We start from the raw sequence: 21,631 nt of genomic DNA on the forward strand, positions 1-21,631 counted from the left end.
TTCCAGATTTTCAAATATTGTGCTCCTAACAAACCAAACATCAATTGAGAAATTATTAATTGTTCAGATGACGCAATGGTTGTGCTTCAGGGTCACATGCACTGGTCACATTGTCTGTAGCTTGAACAGCAATTACAATAGCACAAACTGACATTTTGTAATATTAACATCCATATTTTCCACTTTATATCACGAAAAAACAGCTCGTGAGTCATACGCAGTTCGCGACCCTCACGTGACTGCTGTGTGGGCGGGGCTAAGGTGTTGTCATCATCACATGACTGGAACATTCTGCCTCATGACTCGCAGAATCTGCTGCTAGACACCGAACTCGCTTTATAACTGACAGACAGCACAGGTCCGCGCGGATCATCTAAAGAAAGGTACGCGGAGTTTGTTACGTAACGTTAGTGTTCTGCGCTCGGAGTCTGACGCGTTTTCTGAGGCATGACGGTGAAACGGAGCTCCGCTGCAGGTGTCTGCTGGACCCTACTGATGGGTAAGTCATCATAACTCAGGCAAAGTTATCATAAAACATCATAAACTAGTCTGAACTTGAAGTCATGACGCTGTCGAGCGCGAATATCCATAACGTCAAACCTTCATCTGACTGACTTCGGCTCAAACTCCTTATTTTTAGTCAGATTGGTGTGTTTTAGTCAGTCGGACTGCGCGTTTGTGTCACCTTTTTACATTTTATTTCCGTTACGTGCTGCTTTAGACCGTGTTTTATGAATTAAATGACGTGGTTATTATGTTCTTTCATTTCTGTGTGTGTTTTGCTTTCATTTGCGTTGTTTGGACGCGCTGACGTCACGATCGCAGCAGATAAGCGTCACGTGATCAGAACAACAAGCGCGCTTACAGCAGCAGTAGCTCGGTCAGTGTTCTGATCACACTGCACGCTGATTGGCTTGCTTTATCATCGATCTGGTCATTTAAATGTCTGTTGCTCAGCTGGAGCAGCTCCTCTGGATGCATGTGACCAATCAGCTGATCTGAAGATGTCATGTGACTGATCACTGTATAGAGCGCTAAAATAGGATAATTGATTTTTTTAACAATAACTTATAAACCGATAAAGACCGACGTTGTTAATCGATTGTTGATGCTTCTGTTTAAGCCATCAGTCTTACTGAGTTTAACAGAGGAATTACTGATGAAAAACTACATTATTCATGAGTCTGCACAAGATTCCACCAATAAGATAACTCTGACGATCGCTTTAGCTCCGCCCACTCCCGTGGAACATTGCAAATGATGCAATCGTATATTTCAGCTAGTTGTTATTTTATATTTTGCAATAAACTAAGTATATTGTTTATTTGCACTGTCAAAATGCCTGGAAATTTTAATTCTAATAAATATTAATATTCAAATTATATTATAATTTTAGTTAGGGGTAAAAAAGCTTTCGGCTTCTCTCCTGAGGCCACAAGAGTGCGTGCAAAATATAACGTGTGCACGTTTATTAAAGCAATAAAATAAAGTGACTATCTGTGAAAAATTGCATAATGTTGATTAACCAAATATAATGAATAAGTTGCTAAAACAATTATAAACAAACAGCATCATGTATGCATAGTTTAATAGAAAGACGAAAGCCAATCGCACAGAAAAAAAAATATAAAAAAAAGTGAGATGGGAGAAAAAAACTACTTAATTTATTGAGTCATTTTTTTAATCGTTTTTAATTGTTTCGAATGTGGATTTTAATTTTAAATGACAAATATTAAAAATTTATTTTTTTATTTGACAGCCCTATTGTTTATTAATAATCAACATCTTTACATTTTAATTTTAATTTTTTTGCTTGGATAATGTCATTGCTAGTGCTTTGAGATTGTAGTTGAAGTTCACAGTCCTTTCCAATTTTCTAAGACTTTTTTGCATTAAATCAAAGTTTGTAATGTTGTGGTTCTCATCGTAGCTGCGTGGGTTGTTTAATTAATTATGATAAAATTAAGAATAATGTCCCTCAAAAATTCAGTCTCTTGCAGAAGCAGCAGCCATTAGATCTAATAAGACATTTTACTCACCAAAACATCTATAATATTAAATGTTCCTTGCCCTTGGGCCCGAGCCTCTCTGCGGTCAGAGGATCATCATCTCCTGCTCTGAGCTGATTCAGATCATCATTGCTCCTCAGAATCAGCTGATCTCGGGCTCTAGAGATCGAGCTCACACTGCACAAACACTGCTCGAGTTCATCTGTGTGTGTGTGTGTGTGTGGTAGTCATTTAGAGATGAGGCTTGGTAAATCTGGGTATCATCAGCATAGCTGTGATTGGCAATGAGGGCCAAATGTTCTCACTTATCTAGTGACAGCGCTCTCTGCTGGACACTGATGCTCACGACGTATGCACACACACTGGTGATGATGATGATGATGATGGTTGTGTTTCAGGGTGTGTGTTTGCAGCTCACGCTGTGACGTTTGAGGTGATGGATGGAAACTCCACCTGCATTAAAGCAGATCTCAACATCAGCTTCAGCATCACCTACAACACCACCAATGGAACGGTACAACACACACACTCATATACACTCATACACACACACACTCATATACACTCATACACACACACACTCATATACACTCATACACACACACACTCATATACACTCATACACACACACACACACTCATATAAACACATACACACTCACACTCATATAAACACATACACACTCACACTCATATAAACATTCACACTCATACATACTCACTCATGTACACATAAACAACACACACACAAACACACACACACACACGTAGTTGACTAAAAGTTTGGGAATTTAGTCATGCTTTATAATGACTAAACTGATAATCAACATTATTGTTGATGTAGCCTTTAAATCTCAGTTTCAAAACAATGTGGGGTCACAAATGATCTTGTACATTAACAGACTGTACTTTATAAAAAATAAAAACAAGTGGAAAACCACAAAAGCTAAAACAGTGAAATTCCTGATATTGACTCGAATGGTTCCATGGTTGCCAGGTTGGGAAGAGTGAGTAAAACACAGTGTCCTAGAAAAGAAAGCTCTTATTGGGGGATTTGGAGCGTTTGATATCTGGCAACCTCGAGCATGAAATTGGAGGCTTGGTAAAAACATCCTATAATATTTTCCTCCTCTTTTCCCTTTTTGTTCAAGAAACAGTGAAGGTATTTTAGTGACGGTTTAATTTTTTTTTTACTTTTCTTGTCAACAGCATTGCAATATGTTTCTGACCAGTGTGTGTGTGTGTGTGTGTTTTCTGTCAGAGCGCGGCGAGGTTTGTGCTGCCGTCCACAGCAGCGGTGGGTGAAGGTAGTTCCTGCGGCGGAGCTGATGTTCCTCCAGAGCTGCTGGTGTCCTTCAGCACGGGTCACACTCTCACACTCCTGTTCTCCAGAGACACACGCCTCTACCGTGTGGCCACCATCAGCCTGCAGTACAACCTCAGCGACACCAGCACCTTCCCACAGTCCTCCAGCCCTGGTGAGACACACACACACACACACTCAAACACACACACTCACACTCTCACACACACTCACACACACACACTCACACTCACACTCTCACACACACACACACAGACACACACACAGACACACACACTCACACTCTCACACTCACACACACTCACACACACTCACACACACTCACACACACACACACTCTCACACTCTCACACACACTCACACTCTCACACACACACACACACACTCACACACACACACACACTCACACTCACACACTCTCACACTCTCACACACACACACACACACAGGTCATTACTGATGTACCAGCGTCCGCTCACGTGTGTTTCACTCGCAGGGCTCCTGACGGTGATGAGGAACGTGACGGAGATCTGGGCGAGGTTAAACAGCACCTACAGGTGTGTGAGCCCCAGCAGCATCAGTCTGAGCCCCGAGGTCAACCTCACCTTCTCTGATGTGCACATGGAGGCTTACATGAGCGGAGCCAACCTCAGCACGGACGGTAGCTTCCTGACACCGAACTAACTCCGCTTCACTTGTTCTTGTTGATCCCACATCATATGTTAGTTTCCCAGCATGCACAGTGGCTGGGAATAAATAATCCCTTGGGTTCTTTTCTGGAAAGTGGTCTTCACCCAAAAAACAACAGCAACAGCAACAGTGTTGTTAACGAAGAACTATTAAATTATTGAAATTATTATTAAATTAAATTATTTTATTAAAACTACATAGAATTAAAAATAAACAATGACAAAAGATTTAAAAAAATTTAAAAAATTTAATTAAATGTCTTTATTTTTTTGACTATATTGATAAGTTGATGACGATATGTCTTTTAATAATAAATATCAGAAATGATTCTCAATACGTCATTTTTTAAAATACTGAAAGGACAAGTTGTACGTGTCAAATAAAAATGAAATGTATTAAATGTGATGATGGGTGTCTGTGATTGTAAATTTGCTGTTAGTGTTAGTGAGTTATGATCTGAATAATGACTCTACTGTCTTCTGTAGAACTGTTCTGTTGTGCTGTTTCTGACTGAATGTGTGGTGTGTGTAGAGAGCGTTTGCAGTGCTGATCAGACGGTTACGACCGCTGCCCCGACTCAGTCACCCAGAACCACGTCCGGCCCGTCTCCCACCCCGACGCCCGCTCCGCTGCGAGGGAACTACACCCTCACTGACCACAACGGCACCGCCTGCCTGCTGGCACTGATGGGGTTACAGCTCAACATCACACACCGCTCCAGAGCCCTGAACCAGGTCATGCACACACACACTCACTTCCTGCTTCTGTCATGTGTTTGACCGCTGCTGACCTCTGATCTGACCCTCCGCAGATGGTCAGCGAGGTCGTGAACCTGCAGCCCAACAGAACCACAGCCTCGGGGTCGTGTGGGGTCACGGTCGCCACGCTGGTGCTGACGGAAGATCTCACCAACCTCACCTTTACCTTCACACTGGTGTGTGTGTGTGTGTGTGTGTGTGTGTGTGTGTGTGTGTGAGAGTGTGTGTGTGTGTGTGTGTGTGAGAGTGTGTGTGTGTGTGTGTGTGTGTGTGTGTGTGTGTGTGTGTGAGAGTGAGAGTGTGTCAAAGTGCACGAGAGTGTGTGTCTGAGTGTCCTGTAATGATGATGATGATGATGATGATGAAGGTGTTTTGTGTTGCTGCAGAACTCCACTACACAGAAGTTTTCCCTGAGCGCTGTGAACGTCTCTGCCCTCTGGCCTGACATGACAGGTACAGACCTGATCCAAACATGTTTAACTTCTTGACTCGTTTATTTTAAATGTAAGAGCGGCACGTTCACAGAAATGGCTTGCAGGAATAAGGTTGATCATCCAGAATATTCCCAGAGCTTCAGTTCCATCAAATGCTGTGTGATTGGTGTTTCCTCACACGACTGATGTCACTAACTAATAAATGTGATTGTGTGACTGCTGCAGACCGGTTCGAGGAGGGAAACGTCTCTCTGAACTTCCTGCAGTGCAGCGTGGGCCGCTCGTACATGTGCAGCGCCGAGCAGACGCTCTCGATCGTGCCCAGCTTCTCCATAAACACCTTCAGACTGCAGCTGCAGCCCTTCAACGTCACGGCCGGACGCTTCTCTGCAGGTACTGACCGCTGCATCACACACAGACGGTGTTCTTCAGATCTTAAACTCTTATTAAAGGGGTCAGGAACTGCCTTTGGTTTCAGTGTTCTACTGTTTTCTGAGCTCCACTCTTTACATCAGAAACATCATGTAGCAGTAATATGCTATATTCTCATCAGAACGCTCTGTTTGAATTGGCATGGAGCGAGGTAGACTCAGAAGTAAACGAGCTGCTGTGATTGGCTAAAAGTTGTGTATGACTGACAGTACATTCCTCACAGATGGACGCTGCTGGGATTTAGGTCAAAACTGCATAAATACATATCAGTTTAACGGACAAAGCAATAGTGATTGTGTAATAAAAACAGGTACAGTTACTCACACTTGTGTGTTGGGACATTACTGTTGGATCCAAGTCACACAGCAGCAGTCTTCCTGAAAATCCCGTGTTGAATTGTGCCTTGTTTGAAAATAAATCTGCGGTAAAATGAAGTGAGCAAAAGACCAAGGCTAAACAGACAGTGATGTGGACTCGGTGGGCGGGGCTAAACACAGTGATGTGAAATCGGTGGGCGGGACTAAACAGACAGTGATGTGGAATCGGTGGGCGGGGCTAAACAGACAGTGATGTGGAATCGGTGGGCGGGGCTAAACAGACAGTGATGTGGAATCGGTGGGCGGGGCTAAACAGACAGTGATGTGGAATCGGTGGGCGGGGCTAAACAGACTGATGTGGAATCGGTGGGCGGGGCTAAACACAGTGATGTGGAACCGGTGGGCGGGGCTAAACACAGTGATGTGGAATCGGTGGGCGGGGCTAAACACAGTGATGTGGAATCGGTGGGCGGGGCTAAACACAGTGATGTGGAATCGGTGGGCGGGGATAAACAGCGACGTTAAAGCAGGCGGTTCTGATCTACACTGTGACATCATAGTGACACATTCCACAAGTTGTTGTTTTGGTTCAATAGAAGCGGTGTTTAGACTAATGATAAAGTCTTGAGTTCTGAAACTTACAGAATGTTTATAGTTCAATCACATCTTATGTTAAGAGATCAAGGGAATTTTGGTTTCTCCGTTCATCACCCTTTTAAAAATGTGAAAAGTGTCGATTTGATTTAAGAACGTGTGTGTCTGTCTCTGTGTGTGTGTGTGTGTGTGTGTGTGTGTGTGTGTGTGCAGTGGAGGAGTGCCGTGTGGATCAGGAGAACATGCTCATCCCCATCATCGTGGGTGTGGCTCTGGCCGGTCTGGTGCTCATCGTCCTCATCGCGTATCTGATCGGCAGGAAGAGGACACACGCCGGATACCAGACCATCTGATCACCTTCATCATCCTCCTCCTCCTCCGTCTGCGCTGCGACCAACTGCAACGACATGCACTGGAGTGTGTGTGTGTGTGTGTGAGAGAGAGAGTGTGTGTGAGTGAGTGTTAACCGTGAGGTCAGGGGTCAGCTGCAGTGGTTATTAATGTGAGAGTGTGTTTGTGTTCACGGTGAGGTCAGAGGAGTGTGTGTGTGTGTGTTTGTATGTGTGTGTGTGTGTGTGTGTGTGTGTGTAAATGATGATGATTGTTTGAGTCCAGATGTTCAGCACAAACTGGACAAACCTTCACTCTCAGACGTAATCCTCAAAATGACTCCTCTTTCCTTTTATTCTGTTCATTTTATTCTAAAATGCTCAATGTTTTAGTGTTTGTACTGATTTTAACTGGCTATATGTAAAAATAAGTGAATGACATCAGTTCATGTATGTGTGTGTGTGTGTGATGCCGGCATTAAGTGACACGTGATGTTGATAATTACCCATGATCCTCCACACACACACACACACACACAGAGAGCTGTAAGAGCCGTTCACACAGAACACGTTTGTTCGGATCTGATCTGAACTTGAGCAGCGAGGCTCTGAGAGAGACTCCAGTTCAGTGATTCTGTGTGAACATGAACCCTAAACCCTGATGATGATGATGATGAAGGCTCAGCTTGTTGCTCAGGTGAAAAGGGAAATGAATGAATGTGATTCTGAAACGATCTTGTTTCATAAGACATTTAAAGTGCATGCCAGTGACATCATCATCAGCAGCAGCGTCCTCACAGCATGAAGATGAAGATGAAGGATGATCTGTGCGATGAAGATGATGATGATGACAGCACTCATGTCTCATGCTTGTGTCACTGACGTTGGCTGGTTTCTGGATATTTCTTAGTGAATGTTTGGTTATTTTATGCTTCAGGGTTTGAGATTAATAAATAAATGACTTCCACTCCACTGAATGTCTTTTTTAAGTTTGTTTTTATGCATACACTGCTGTTTAAACGTTTGAGATCAGTAAGATTTGAGATGTTATTTAGAGAAGCATGTTATGCTCAGAAAAATAATTGTGAAATATTATTACAATTAAAAATAATAGTTTTCTATTTTGATATTTATTAATAATGTATTTCTGTGGTGCTCCGCTGTATTTTAGTTCAGTCGGGGACATACAAACTCTGGGATACACAACATACTAATTCTCTCCGTGTTTAATAATATATTTTAAATGCATTTCTTTTTTTTTAATTGAAACAGTCAGTGTAGAGAGACTCGTCCTCCTCAGCGCTCGTTACAGAGTCTTGTGATTTCCCGCCATCACAATCGGCCGAGCGAACTCCACAAAGTCATCGATGAGCACTGGCCATGCACCTGATGACAAAACACAATCACCATTAAACACGTACATAAAATCACAATTAACCCTTTCAATTCATGTTATGAATGACAAAACAACAAGTCATGCTTCTATATGTACACTACCAATCAAAATAATTATCTTCTGATCACCGAGCCTGCATTTATTTGATGCAAAATACAGCAAAAGCAGTAATATTGTGAAATATTATTATAATTTAAAACAGCTGTTCTCTGTGTGAATCTGTGTTAAAGTGTATGTCTTTAAAAAATGTCTCTTAAAAAAATGTCTTTTTTAAGTTTGTTTTTATGCATACACTGCTGTTTAAACGTTTGAGATCAGTAAGATTTGTGATGTTATTTAGAGAAGCATGTTATGCTCAGAAAAATAATTGTGAAATATTATTACAATTAAAAATAATAGTTTTCTATTTTGATATTTATTAATAATGTATTTCTGTGATGCTCCGCTGTATTTTCAGCATCATTCCTCCAGTCTTCAGTGTCACATGATCTTCAGAAATCAGAATAATATGATGATTTACTGCTCAAGAATGAATAGATAATTGATGCTGATGCTGAAAATACAGCAGTGCATCACAGAAATAAATTACAGTTTAACAGATATTCACACAGACAACAGCTGTTTTAAATAGTAAAAATATTTCAAAATTGTACTATATTTTGGATCAAATAAATGCAGCCTTGGTGAGCAGAAGAAAATTATTTAAAAAAAAACATTAAAAATCTTACTGTTCAAAAACTTTTGACTGGTTATGTAAGATGCTCTGGATAAAAGCATCTGCGAAATGCATTAAAATAATGTTTTTGTGAAGAATTAATCAATGCATATTATTCAAAAAAATCTATAAAGTAGTTGAGGAATCAGACTCACCCTCCTCGTCGTAGTTGCACATGTCATCTGCGATCATGTTCCCGAAGTCCAGCAGCAGGTTCCACGTGTCTTTAGTGATGGATTTGTTATGATGCTCCTTTACAGAAACAAGAAGGAAGAGAAGCAAAACCACTGTGTGTTTATCAGAAAAATCTTAATTCAGAATGAATCTCCACACAGGTACAAGAACTGGCGTGTTTGAGAGAGCAGAATCACACACTGCATTCTCAGCTTTGCTCGGTCAAAAGTTTACATCCCCTTTCAGAATGTGCTAAATTTAGCTTATTTTACCAAAATAAGAGTGATGATGTAAAATGCATGTTGTTGTTTCTTTAGTACTGACCAGAATAAGATATTTCACATAAAAGATGTTTAGAAAATAGTAGTTGAATTTATAGAAATGACCCCGTTCAAAAGTATTCATCCCCTTGACTCTTAACACTGTGTTGTGATCTGAATGATCCACAGCTGTGTGTTTGTGTTCAGTGATAGTTGTTTGTTCACACAGTAATTGTTGGAAAGGGTTCAAATACACCAAAATGCTGCAAAACCAAAGAATGATTGGGAGCTGAAGGATTTTACTGAAGAACAGCAGACAGCTGAACTGTTCAGGACAAACAAGGAACAACTATCACTGAACACAAACACACAGCTGTGGATCATTCAGATCACAACACAGTGTTAAGAGTCAAGGGGATGAATACTTTTGAACGGGGTCATTTCTATAAATTCAACTACTATTTTCTAAACATCTTTTATGTGAAATATCTTCTTCAGGTCAGTACTAAAGAAACAATAACATGCATTTTACATCATCACTCTTATTTTGGTAAAATAATTACCATTTTGCAGATTCTGAACCTCAACTGTAGTATCATCAAAAAAAAGCACTGGTTAAGTTTCGTATGTCAATCAGATCAGAGATGCAGTGACAGTGTGTTTCTTAGTGTTACAGTGACATGAAAAGCTTGTGGTTTGTGATTATAATTATTTATTAAGTGACATACCAGAAGGAAAGTGTTCCAGAGGTCGAGAAACTTAAAGCGGCCGGTCAGAATGAGATTCCAGTAGGCCACGGCCATCTCCAGATCTGAGACAGAGCAAGACACCGTGAGACACTGGCGCAGCGTTCGTGAAGGTAAAACACTTTTCAAGACCAAGAAAAAATGCAGGAATAAACTGAAAGGAACACAATGTGTCAACTCAACATGGCTGTATTAGCAACTTTTACTGACTCTTCTGATCACAGCTGAAAGTGCTGTTCTTCCTCAGTATTTCTCTCTCATTTTCCAGTGAAATTAAAGATTTTAACATCAAGATTCATTTACTGGAGGAACAGAGTGACAGAAAATAATTCTTGTTTTATGAGAAAATGATCAAAACAAGAACAAATATATGCCAGCGTGCTCAGAAACATCATCTTAATTCAAAATGAACCCGTAGTGTAAAATAAATATACTTAAATGTATTTGAAATACAATTATTTCATGCTAAGTACAATAAATACATTTTCATATTCATGTACATAATAGAAATGTCTAGAATTGTACTCTTAGTATCCTAAACTAGTGCTAAACTTAAAGTCGCTAACTAATTTTTATACTTAATGCACTTTATTTGTGCTGAAGTACAATTAACGATATGCTTAGTGTATAGAGGAACTATTGCAAGTACACTTTTATTTTAATATTTTGCATTTAAAGACCAATACTATTAAAAAATCGAACAGACCTCATCAAGAGTGACATTAAAACACATTTTAGACTTAATATTAAGAAGTGTTCATTGTGCACAAGTGGTACTCCAAATAAAGTTTCATTATAATTTTTATATCAGTATGTCTAATGTTTTCTGTTTTCTGATTATTGCTTTTATAAAACGGTGATTTCATTTACGTAGTATGGTTTCACAGAATAAGACAGAGCAAATAAAGTGTAGTGATATTAATAACAACAGTATTCTTCCACCAGACAACGTAGCTCCTCAGAATCAGTTGTGGTTGCTACAAAGTGGTTGCCGAGCGACACGCAAACGTAAACAAAGGTGTTTGTTACATTGTAGAGTAATTCACAACAGCTTTGAACTTGGCTCAGCCAATCAGAATCAAGGACCGGAACTGTGTGTTTGATAATCAGATGTTTGCTCTTGAAAACAAGCCCAAAAATCAGGTTCACTGCAAACTAATGTGTGACCACACTACAGCACGATCCGTGTGTAGGGAACAGAGCTGATGTTCACTAGACTAATCGCTCACCTAAACCCTTCTGTCCCGGAGTTTTGGCAAAGCTAAAGGTGAACTGATAGAAGTCTCTGAATCTCCCAGAATCCTTCAGCTCCTGCTGTAGTCTGGGTAAAAGAGTCCTCAGCTTCTCTGGACTGTCACACCTTCACAAACCAACACACAGGATCAAATACCGTACCTGCATGGAATACTGTCAGACGGCCTCCAAACAGGCTTCTGTTATCAATGTTGAACACAGTTGTACTGCACAATATTTTTGTGGAAACTTGTGTTTTACATTGATAATAATCAGAAATGTTTCTTGAGCAGTAAATCATCATATTATTCTGATTTCTGAAGATCATGTGACACTGAAGACTGGAGGAATGATGCTGAAAATACAGCGGAGCATCACAGAAATAAATTACACTTTAACACAGATTCACACAGAAAACAGCTGATTTACATTCTAATAATATTTCAGATTTTTCTGTATTTTTGATCAAATAAATGCAGCCTGGGTGAGCAGGTGAGACTAGTTTTGGTGGTGTGAGCGTCTCACCCCAGCGCGAACATGCCGTCCAGGAACTCTTTGCGGCTGAACTCACACTGCGTCGCTGCTCTGAACTTCCAGGCCACGATCAGGACACTAACACTGACCGGATCCAGCACGAGGTCATCACAGAACTGCTGGATCCCGTCGATGCCGATCTTACTCTCATCGTGTGGATCTGCAGACGCAAGGAACAAACACTTAACCCTACACGAGTGATTGCTGACAAGAGTATCAAGTCATGTTTCAGAAAAGAAAAAATCCCCCTCTGACTTTCAAAGCTGCTACATTGTAACGACTTTCTACTTCTTAAGACCCTTATAGAAATGCAGTGGAGTGAAAAGTACAGTGTTTGTCTTTTAAATGCAGTGAAGTTAAAGTCATAAGATTATAGAAAAATAATACAGATGCTGAAGAAGTGCCCTCGAGTCCAGTAATCCAGTCACCTTTATAGCGGTTGTAGAGCTGATCCAGCTTCTTGTGGTCCACTGCTGTCTTCACAGAGTTCTGGAAGGAGTTATCAGTGACCGTCTCTAGTCTCCAGTCACTGTGGGTCAGACAGTACTCTGCGGACCGCGGGAAGGACGTGAACCGATGGAGCTTCTCCTTCTGAGACCACTTCAGTTTATGCTGAACAACGACAACAGCGTCAGTCGAACACGTCTGTGGTGTTTCAACACCTTTGAGTCAAAGTTTATGTTACAAACTCAGAATGGAAAGATATAAACTTGAAATCGTGAGATAAAAGAGTGGTGTTTGTTCTGTGGTGTTCATTAAAAAACTGAACTATGAGATGTCAACTCAAAAAAAAGTCAGATTTGCGTAAACTCAGAATTGCAGGGGGATAAAAATCATAATTCTGAGTTTATATCTTATCATTTTTTCTCTGAACTACACGTGGGATAAATTGTGGGATAAAAACTCGCAGACACCTTTTTTATATAAGCAGACAATTTTTCTACCCATAAAAACTTATATTTATAACAGAATACCAGTTAATACAGTGAAATCAGCTGATTACACTCACATTAGATCTAAAGTTTCATCATTTTTCTTTTTAAATCTTTTCTTTTTCTTTTTATTACAGTGGTTATCAGTTTACCATAGTAATATAAAGTATATGTGTAGAACAGGTATTTTTTCAAGGAGAACTTGTGTATGTCGTATATATGAAATTAAGATCAAATATTAGAAAACGTTACAAAAATTAAAGCATAAAAATAAAACATACTGATATACGAAGAGCCTGAATAGAACGTTAAATAAAACCTTTATCATAAAGTATGCTCCAGTAGATATAGTGATGATAATACCATGGTATTCTGAAGTATATCATAGTATTGATTACCATATAGCATCATGATATTAACGTGCTATTACTACAGTGCATGTATTGTTATTCTGAAGGGTTAAAGAACTCAGTGTCAAGATTTAAACAGCCTCATCTGACTCTACGTTTCTCTTATAAACGGACGCTCGGCAAACAGCGCGACTCGAGCGTTATTCTGCAGTGATTAACTGCCCCGGGGGGTATTTCAGATCAACACTACTGCCCCCTGCGCAGCTCACCTACCATCTTTAAGCGCTGCTTCCATCTCCGGCGGATCTCGCTCTGCGCATGCGCGGAAACCACTGGGAATGCTGGGAATTGTAGTTTTTTTTTACCGCTTACGGAACACGACGACATAAACAAACACAGTACACAATACTACGCATACATGTATATTAAGAAATATATATTTTGTATGCGATAAATCGTATGAGAGCACTGTTTTGAACCTATAACGTTATAAAGTATTTGGGGATTATTATTAATAATAAAAAAGTTCAGAGAATTTCGATGCGTTACGTGCGGAGTTGTGAATGCGCGCTGACGTCACGCCGCGCGTATCCAATCAGCGCGCGTCCTCGCGGGACACCGCCAAGCTCAGTTTGACTGCTGTGTGTAGCAGCTGAAGAGTCTCGCGCAGACGCTCTGATTCTGACGCGATAAATACAGAATTCGTCCATCTAACTGTACATACCGGCGCGATATGACGCAGCTGTGAGCGGGCTGGTTACGGTAAGAGAAGGGGCGACGACCAGCGTGTGTTAATGGAGTTTGTGTGTCGTGTGGGAAGCATTAGCTCGCTATGTTCGGTTAGCTTAGCTGCAGCCGCGTCGAGCTAACGCGATTTATAACGTTGGTTATCCAGTGAGGAGCGAACGACGCGTCTACAACGCGACGCGAGGATGATTCGCACAGACAGAAGGTTCATCCGTTCATCTGAACACAAAAACAAGTTAGAGACTTCTGTTTGTTTACGTTAAGAGCTGATCAATATGCATATATAATCTAATAAACACGAGATTGAGTTATTAAACATGCGTTATATATCTTCATATCCGACTCTGAGCGCGTTTGTATGGTTGGGTGATTCTATTTTGAGCAGATGTAGGTCACACGGTCATCTTTCATCAGTTTGTGTTTGTGTGTGATTGAACAGTTCATCCGCTGGAAGTGTTTTAACATCACTCCTGTGTTTACATGCGAAACTATAAACATTCGTCCGTGTTTTTAGAGTTTAAAATGTTTTCATTTGGCCTGTTCATAAAACCACAAAGTCATTTTACTGCTTAAATTGAGTCAAACTCGTTTTAGCGAAAAAATAACGATTGTTTTATTGGTTGGGAATTAATTGGATGGCGAAAAATAAATGCATTACATTGGATTCCGTCTGAAAATGTGTGCTTAATATGAAGCGGTACTGATGACGTCATACGAAAGCTTAGGAGGGACTGATGACGTCAGCTGGATGGAAAGTCGTTTCAGAAAGTTGAGGGTCTCGTTTTTCTTGTGCAATAATTGACAACAAAACATTGCCACTGTCATTCAGAAGTCAGAAGGAGCTTTACTGTCAGTTAATGCACACATGTTCAGTATATATAAATAAACAAAACTGTAAAATAAATTGCATGTATGCTGTAGATAAAATAGAATAAGTGGTAACATAAATATAAGCATATATTTATATTGCACAATGGGTAGAACATTTAACTTCATGAGGTAGGTTGCATATATATGGAAACTATATACTAAAATATCTCAATTCACATGAAATAATAGTGTTTTGATGCAGTTTGGTTGTGTTTTTAAAGCTTGTCATGCAGATTGTTTGATGTAATATGTGTGTTTCCAGCTGAACTGCAGCCACAGACCAAAGACTGACCACACGTCCGGTCACATCATGGCCAAAGATGTGAGAATCACACACACATTACAGGATCACATACTCACACGTCTGTTTATTGCAGGGTTATTATAGTTTCAGATAACAGAATTAAAATATAAAACCGTTTTATCTTTGTTAGTTGCCAAGACAATAATTATCTGTTGGAGGTAAAACTATGTAAACAACAATTGTACTGAAACATACTGAAATTAAAAAGGAGAAAATTAATACAGCCTTTAATTCTTTGTTTACAGTTATATTTTACAGATCTAGTTTACATTTGGTGATTTTGTATTTGGTTCATTCTGAATTGATCATGTAAGCAAGAAATGTTCAAACTCAAACACGCACCTATAAAGCTCTGCAAATTCTTCAATTTAGACATTTTTAGTGCACAAAATATCAGTTTCAGCAGAAGTAAAAAAATGAATCTCTCACACAAAAATATTTACTTTTATTTTAAATGACAAAAGCATTTTTGTACCCTTTAAGCATACCCCTGTTCCCTTGAGAATAATTGAAAAATGTTTTATTTGCAGGTGCAGAGTGAATCACGAAAAAAACAGAGCACTAAAATCAAGAATCAAAGCACTCAGTTTGATCAGTTAGCGTATGGTATATTCATAGTGTCATTTAAAACTTATTATTAAAATAAACTTATTAAAAGTGTCGGTCAAACGGGTTAAGATTTAGATGGTTTCTATGCTTACACCAGAGAGTACTATACTGTGAACTCATCGTGTTGAGATTGATTCCAGTGTATTTAATCATTATAATCTCAAAGAAGTCTTGGGTTGTGTCTGCTCTTCAGGCTGGACTCAAAGAAACCAGCAGAGAGATAAAGCTGTTCATCAACCAGAACCTGAGTCCAGGGAAACGTGAGTACACACTCACCTTCAGTCCAGTGCATGATGGGTAATGACACGCTTACATAAATCATTATTCCTGTTAACATGAGACTAGCTTCATCCAGCACTTCCTGTTACAAGTACACCTCGACTTTTAACACTTTAATTCATCAGTGAAACGTAAAGAGAGCGTCGTGGTGTGTGTCCATTGTAAGATAGAGCTGGCATACCACAACTAGGGCCGTATGATTCCTGCGATGCAGAAAACACGGAGGGAACCGCGGAATCCAGTCATAAAAACGGAATTCACAGTTTAACTCGGAATGGCACGGAAATTTGCCAAATTATGAATGAATTGATCAAAAATAGGTCATTGCACTTACATCACGATATGGACTAATATCTGTAAATATTAAGCCGGAACAGACTATTTAAATATGAATCCTGCATGTTCTGCGTGTCTGTGTTAATGAATGGAGCAGAAGCGCGTCTTCCTTTATTAACACACACTGAAGCGCGCGTGACGCTCCGGTGATTTCAGCTTCTGCTATCTCTCTAAATAAGACATGAAACACATGAGGAACATCTCCAGAACTGCTCTGACAGTCACTTCATGAGCATCTGACCGTTTGATTTGAGTAAAACTAGCGTCACATCACACACACAGAACTGGAAAGGTACGTCAACCCGTCAAAATAAAAGTCCGGTTAAAGAGTATTGTTCAGCAGAATGTACATAGCCTACTACAAAAAAAAAAAATCAAACATTATTTTTTTTAAGGTTTGATCACACAACATTTCTTCCATGTTTTATTTTTAATAGTAAATCCCCTTTGTTTACCAAAAAGTTAAGTTAATTTTCAATAATTAAAAGATAAATTAAATGATTATTTAAATAATAAAAAAAATAGTGTTTATTTTTGATGAATGCATTGCATTCTATGCATTTAAAAAATAAAAATATTTTTTATCTAAAAAAGCAAACTTAGTTGTTCATTTTAAGAGACCCAGGAGTCTTATTTTCTCTTGCATAATTAATATTGCACTTTAATTAAGCAAAAACACATTTTATCCGATTAATCGAAGGCATTTTTGGTAGAAAACTCAATTACTAAAATATTCGATAGCTACAGCCCTATTTATAGCGTTACAGAAGAGTCCTATTTCAGATAAACGCTGTTCTTCTGAACTTCCTATTCATCTGTGAATCCTGGAAAATAAAATCTATCTCAGTTTCCAAAAAATATTAATGTGTTCAACATTGATGATAATCAGAAATGTTTCTTGAGCAGTAAATCATCATATTATTCATGATTTCTGAAGATCATGTGACACTGAAGACTGGAGGAATGATGCTGAAAATACAGCGGAGCATCACAGAAATAAATTACACTTTAACACAGATTCACACAGAAAACAGATGGTTTATATTAGAATAATATTTCAGAATTTGACTATTTTTGTATCAAATAAATGCAACTTTGGTGAGCAGAAGAGACTTCAGCAAACATTAAACATCTATCTACCTCCAAATTTTTGGTTAAGGGATAAATTCATTTTCTTCGATCACCTCAGATAACTTCTATTTTCTCTAAACAATACATCGTCATCTTGTAGTCAGCAGAGAATCACTGCACTCATAAATATTAATGAGATGTGTGTGTGTGTGTGTGCAGCTGCAGGTGTTGTGTCCTTCCTGACGGTTCATCCGACATCAGTCTCTGCGGTCAAACAGATTCTGCCCAAATCTCTCACGGCTGCGGGCGCTAACATGCTGTCACACGTGGTAAGACGCTCACAATCAGCTCCAACACGTTCACTGAATCCTGCCCTCGGGTCACATGACCACTCAGACTCCTCCCACCGTCTCCACGGCGATAAGCCCTCCATTAACACTGTGTGAGGTGACCCCGAGTCTGTAAGCGGATCCCAGAGCGCTGGAGTCAGCAGGATTCCTCTCCTCATCCTCCTGTCACTCTTCTGAGATCAATATGTGAGAGTCTCTCGGAGGTTTTATGATGATGAAGATGAGTGTCTCTGCAGGTGATCAGCACTCCTCAGAGGAGCAGTGTCCCCGCCGGTCTCCTGCTGACCAGTCCACACACCCCGTCCTCACAGCTCACCGAGTCCTCGCCCTGCTCCAGCGGGTCAGTGCAGCACTGCACATTTAAATGTGAAATATGCAAATGAGGCATTGTTTATCTATGCGCTAATTTGCATAAATTCTAGTACAAAAATCTGCACACTTGATGAAGTCAACAAATGTACATTTTGTTCTGACGCATTGGAGTCCAGTGTTTTACAGAGGGATCTCATTTCTGTCATAATTCAGAGAAAAACATGTGGTATATAATCAAGCAAATAATATCTGAACAGATCCCTTTGGCAAACCTTCAGGATATAGACTATAGTAAAATATAATAAAAATGTGAAGTTTGGTGTGTGTAAGTACTGAAATGTGTCAAACTTGACAGCTGTGCCCGCAATAGATGTATACGTCTTTAAAATATATTATATAGAATATATTTAATACACCAGTTCTTGATATTAAAATTATGAAACTGATTCAAATGCTCACTCATAAATACTTCACTTATTTCAGTACTGAATTATTATATTTTCATATTTTACGATGCGAGCGCTCAATCACTGTGAAGTCTGATTTATTTATTTTTTTATGGTTTTTTTTTCCGGACGCCTTTTTAATGGCATTGTAAATAAAATGTTGTGGATCAAAAAGCACGTCTAATCAAATTTGTTACCAAATTCTCTTGTTTTTGCATGTTTAATTCATAAAAACGACTTGATTTATTCTACTTTATTCTTAAAATAGTCTCAAATTTAAAAGTAGGCTGGGAGCATCACACAGCGGTGTTGTCCTTGGTGGATGGAGTGTGCTCACAGGAAGTGACATCATTCAGGCTCATAGAGGAATGGTTTGTTCTGTTCTGTTCTGGCAGGCGCAGCAGGAAGGGCGAGAAGAACGGCAAGGGCTTGCGTCATTTCTCCATGAAAGTGTGTGAGAAGGTGCAGAAGAAAGTGGTGACGTCCTACAACGAGGTGGCAGAAGAGCTGGTGGCCGAGTTGAGCTCCGGAGACAACAACATCTCCCCGAACGATGCGGTCAGTCCCTAACCCTTCTCACGCTCACTTCCTGTGTGCAGTGTATTGTTGTGCTACTGATGACTGCTTCTGTGCTGCAAGACACTGATGTAGGCTAATGTCACCATTCAATGTGTTTTTCTCTCATGCACACAGACATGATTATAACAGTAGAATAACTTGATACACTTTGAATCATGTTTGTGTTATTCAAATCTGGTGTGTGTTCTCCTTCAGCACGTGTACGACCAGAAGAACATCCGGCGACGGGTCTACGATGCTCTGAACGTCCTGATGGCTATGAACATCATCTCCAAAGACAAGAAGGAGATCAAGTGGATTGGGTTCCCCACCAACTCTGCGCAGGAGTGTCAGGATCTGGAGGTCCGGGAGTCAATTAAATGTTTGACCAATTCTCCCTGTGTTGCGTTCTGTGTGAACGGTGTTCTGTGTTGATGAACCTGTCTTCTGTCCTGAAGGCCGAGAGGAAGAGACGACTGGAGAGAATCAAACACAAGCAGTCGCAGCTGCAGGAGCTCATACTGCAGGTACATCGCATCACTTCCTGTCTGGCACACATGCACACATGCAACTGATGAAGTCTCTGATTTCTCGTGATTTGCAGCAAATCGCCTTTAAGAGCCTGGTGCAGCGGAATCGAGAGGCGGAGCAGCAGAGCAAGAGAGCTCCGCCTCCAAACACAGTCATCCACCTGCCCTTCATCATCATCAACACCAGCAAGAGAACCGTCATCGACTGCAGCATCTCCAACGACAAGTGAGCAAGGCCGTGTGTTCAGCTCCCTCTGCTCTTCCCGTCTGACGCAGCGCTTCTGTCTCCGCAGGTTTGAGTATCTCTTTAACTTCGACAACATGTTTGAGATCCACGATGACGTGGAGGTGCTGAAGCGCATGGGCTTGGCGTTCGGTCTGGAGTCGGGCCGCTGCAGTCCGGAGCAGCTGAAGATGGCCAGGAGCCTCGTTCCCAAAGCCCTGCAGCCGTACGTCACAGGTGTGTGTGTCTCCATCACGTGGAGATGTGATGTGACGTGTGCTGAGCTTCATGAGCGAGTCAAAACTGCTTTGTTTGTTTGATGTTGTAGAAATGGCGCAGGGTGCCATTAACCAGCTGATCGGAGAGCTGTCCCATGTGGCCACGTGAGTATCACATGATCATGATGAGGACATTTAAATAGTGATACGATACCCAGCTCTAGTGTTAATCCATGTTGTGTGAACTAGACACTGGCACGCTGTCAAACACTCATTAAAACAACAGCTTTTACAGTCAGTAATGAGTTTCTGTGTGTGTGTAGTGAGCGCGGCGCGTCCAGCTCCAACGGCTCCAGGGTGGAGACCCCCACGTCCTACATGGAGGAAGAGGAGGACGACGATGACGAGGAGGACGACGAAGATGAAGAGGACTATTAGGTTCAGATTCTCTTTGTTCCCCCAGTTCTTGTTTGAAACTCCTTCTGGTGATCCTGCTGTAAGGATTCCCTCAAATGCTTCCCATAATTCTTCAGCTCAGTCTATTATCTTCAGTGGCTTATGAGCAGATAAGCTCGAATGATCGTCTTTGTGCTGCTTCGGCTCTCACTTCAGGGCCACTTCTGAAGAAGCTCCTGCGCTGGACGTTTAGCACTGTTCCCCGGCCGAGGCTTTCTACCGTTTGGTTGGGATTCGCTCTCAAAGGCAGCTATTTTTGATATTGGAGCTTTTTTGGGACGTTTGATGTGACCGCTCTTCAGTCGCAGACGTTAGGAACATGAGATTTACAATTACAAACAGCCTTTTTTTGTACAATGTAACAAATCCTAAAGAAATATACTTTTCTTATTCATGTATAGAAATTAAACAAAGAATGATTTATATGCTTGTGTGGTTGTTTTTTGTGTCTTGAGTGATGTGGAATAACATTGAGATGTTTAAATGCATTTCTGACAGATGAAATTCATATACATTCATTAGTAGAATATCAAACCTGCAAGACCTTTATTCAAAAGACTGAGAAAAGAAAATTAAATAGCAGCAATATGATTCATATCATCCAATAATAACTGGGTTTTCATGTGCAGTAACACTAAATTTGATCTCTTATCTGTTTATACGTTCAGTAAAATCAGAAGGAAGATGGCTTTCCTTCTTGGGCACTATTTATTAATTTATTTGACTTTCTTTGCATTCATTCAACACCATACTTGTTTCGTTAACATGCAAAAAATTTAAAAAGCATATAATTTCTATTTAATGTCTGTATAATCCTTAAGGGAAGTAAGAATTGTATGTCTTCATAATCTTTGATATGAAAACATCTTCAAACAGAGAGATTTTAGCTTCCAATCAGTTCATTGGGGATGAAACCCAATCCTGCACACATTGTATTGTTCTTGATTATTAATCACCATTAGTGAAAGCTTTCTGTTGGTTAATATGGCAAATGCATGTGAAAATCTTTTGCCCCTTAAAATTCCTATAGTGTGGTTTTTGGAAGTGCCTGGATTTCTCTCATGGAAATTTGTCAAACAATGTGACCGTGCCTTTA

At 40.1% G+C, this 21,631-nt stretch overlaps 3 protein-coding genes across 3 annotated transcripts; 2 read left to right on the top strand and 1 right to left on the bottom strand.

Moving 5' to 3' along the window:
• The first annotated feature begins 272 nt into the window (after nt 1-272).
• On the top strand, nt 273-7,665 carry LOC132143313 (lysosome-associated membrane glycoprotein 1-like). The gene is made up of 9 exons (XM_059553431.1): nt 273-499; nt 2,408-2,523; nt 3,270-3,486; nt 3,829-3,993; nt 4,554-4,756; nt 4,834-4,956; nt 5,167-5,233; nt 5,440-5,607; nt 6,771-7,665. Exons 1-9 carry the CDS (start codon nt 448-450, stop codon nt 6,908-6,910), a joined length of 1,251 nt encoding a protein of 416 aa, XP_059409414.1. The 5' UTR covers nt 273-447; the 3' UTR covers nt 6,911-7,665.
• Nucleotides 7,666-8,096: 431 nt separating this feature from the next.
• Nucleotides 8,097-13,534, bottom strand: LOC132143314 (DCN1-like protein 2). Its single transcript, XM_059553432.1, has 7 exons — nt 13,500-13,534; nt 12,373-12,556; nt 11,936-12,104; nt 11,407-11,537; nt 10,160-10,242; nt 9,153-9,249; nt 8,097-8,272 (listed from the first exon to the last, which is right to left on the bottom strand). Exons 1-7 carry the CDS (start codon nt 13,500-13,502, stop codon nt 8,193-8,195), a joined length of 747 nt encoding a protein of 248 aa, XP_059409415.1. The 5' UTR covers nt 13,503-13,534; the 3' UTR covers nt 8,097-8,192.
• Nucleotides 13,535-13,825: 291 nt separating this feature from the next.
• On the top strand, nt 13,826-20,958 carry LOC132143323 (transcription factor Dp-1-like). Its single transcript, XM_059553445.1, has 12 exons — nt 13,826-13,988; nt 15,106-15,165; nt 15,950-16,016; nt 17,662-17,771; nt 18,029-18,132; nt 18,946-19,108; nt 19,325-19,471; nt 19,567-19,635; nt 19,713-19,864; nt 19,932-20,098; nt 20,190-20,244; nt 20,403-20,958. The coding sequence occupies exons 2-12, from the start codon at nt 15,154-15,156 to the stop codon at nt 20,515-20,517; spliced, it is 1,161 nt and encodes a 386-aa protein (XP_059409428.1). The 5' UTR covers nt 13,826-13,988; nt 15,106-15,153; the 3' UTR covers nt 20,518-20,958.
• Nucleotides 20,959-21,631: the final 673 nt, after the last annotated feature.

The sequence above is a fragment of the Carassius carassius genome, chromosome 7 (assembly GCF_963082965.1).
Source record: "Carassius carassius chromosome 7, fCarCar2.1, whole genome shotgun sequence".
NCBI classification, from domain to species: domain Eukaryota; kingdom Metazoa; phylum Chordata; class Actinopteri; order Cypriniformes; family Cyprinidae; genus Carassius; species Carassius carassius.

Excerpts from the sequence above, each read along its gene's own strand:
- LOC132143323 (XM_059553445.1), top strand. Across the intron at positions 19,472-19,566 it reads AGGAGTGTCAGGATCTGGAG|GCCGAGAGGAAGAGACGACT; the intron begins GTCCGGGAGTCA and ends TCTGTCCTGAAG. Across the intron at positions 20,099-20,189 it reads CCTGCAGCCGTACGTCACAG|AAATGGCGCAGGGTGCCATT; the intron begins GTGTGTGTGTCT and ends TTGATGTTGTAG.
- LOC132143314 (XM_059553432.1), bottom strand. Across the intron at positions 11,538-11,935 it reads GACGGCATGTTCGCGCTGGG|GTGTGACAGTCCAGAGAAGC; the intron begins GTGAGACGCTCA and ends TGGTTTGTGAAG. Across the intron at positions 8,273-9,152 it reads GTGCAACTACGACGAGGAGG|GTGCATGGCCAGTGCTCATC; the intron begins GTGAGTCTGATT and ends TTTTGTCATCAG.
- LOC132143313 (XM_059553431.1), top strand. The coding sequence starts at position 448 with ATGACGGTGAAACGGAGCTCCGCTGCAGGTGTCTGCTGGACCCTACTG. Across the intron at positions 2,524-3,269 it reads ACAACACCACCAATGGAACG|AGCGCGGCGAGGTTTGTGCT; the intron begins GTACAACACACA and ends GTTTTCTGTCAG. Across the intron at positions 3,994-4,553 it reads AGCCAACCTCAGCACGGACG|AGAGCGTTTGCAGTGCTGAT; the intron begins GTAGCTTCCTGA and ends TGGTGTGTGTAG.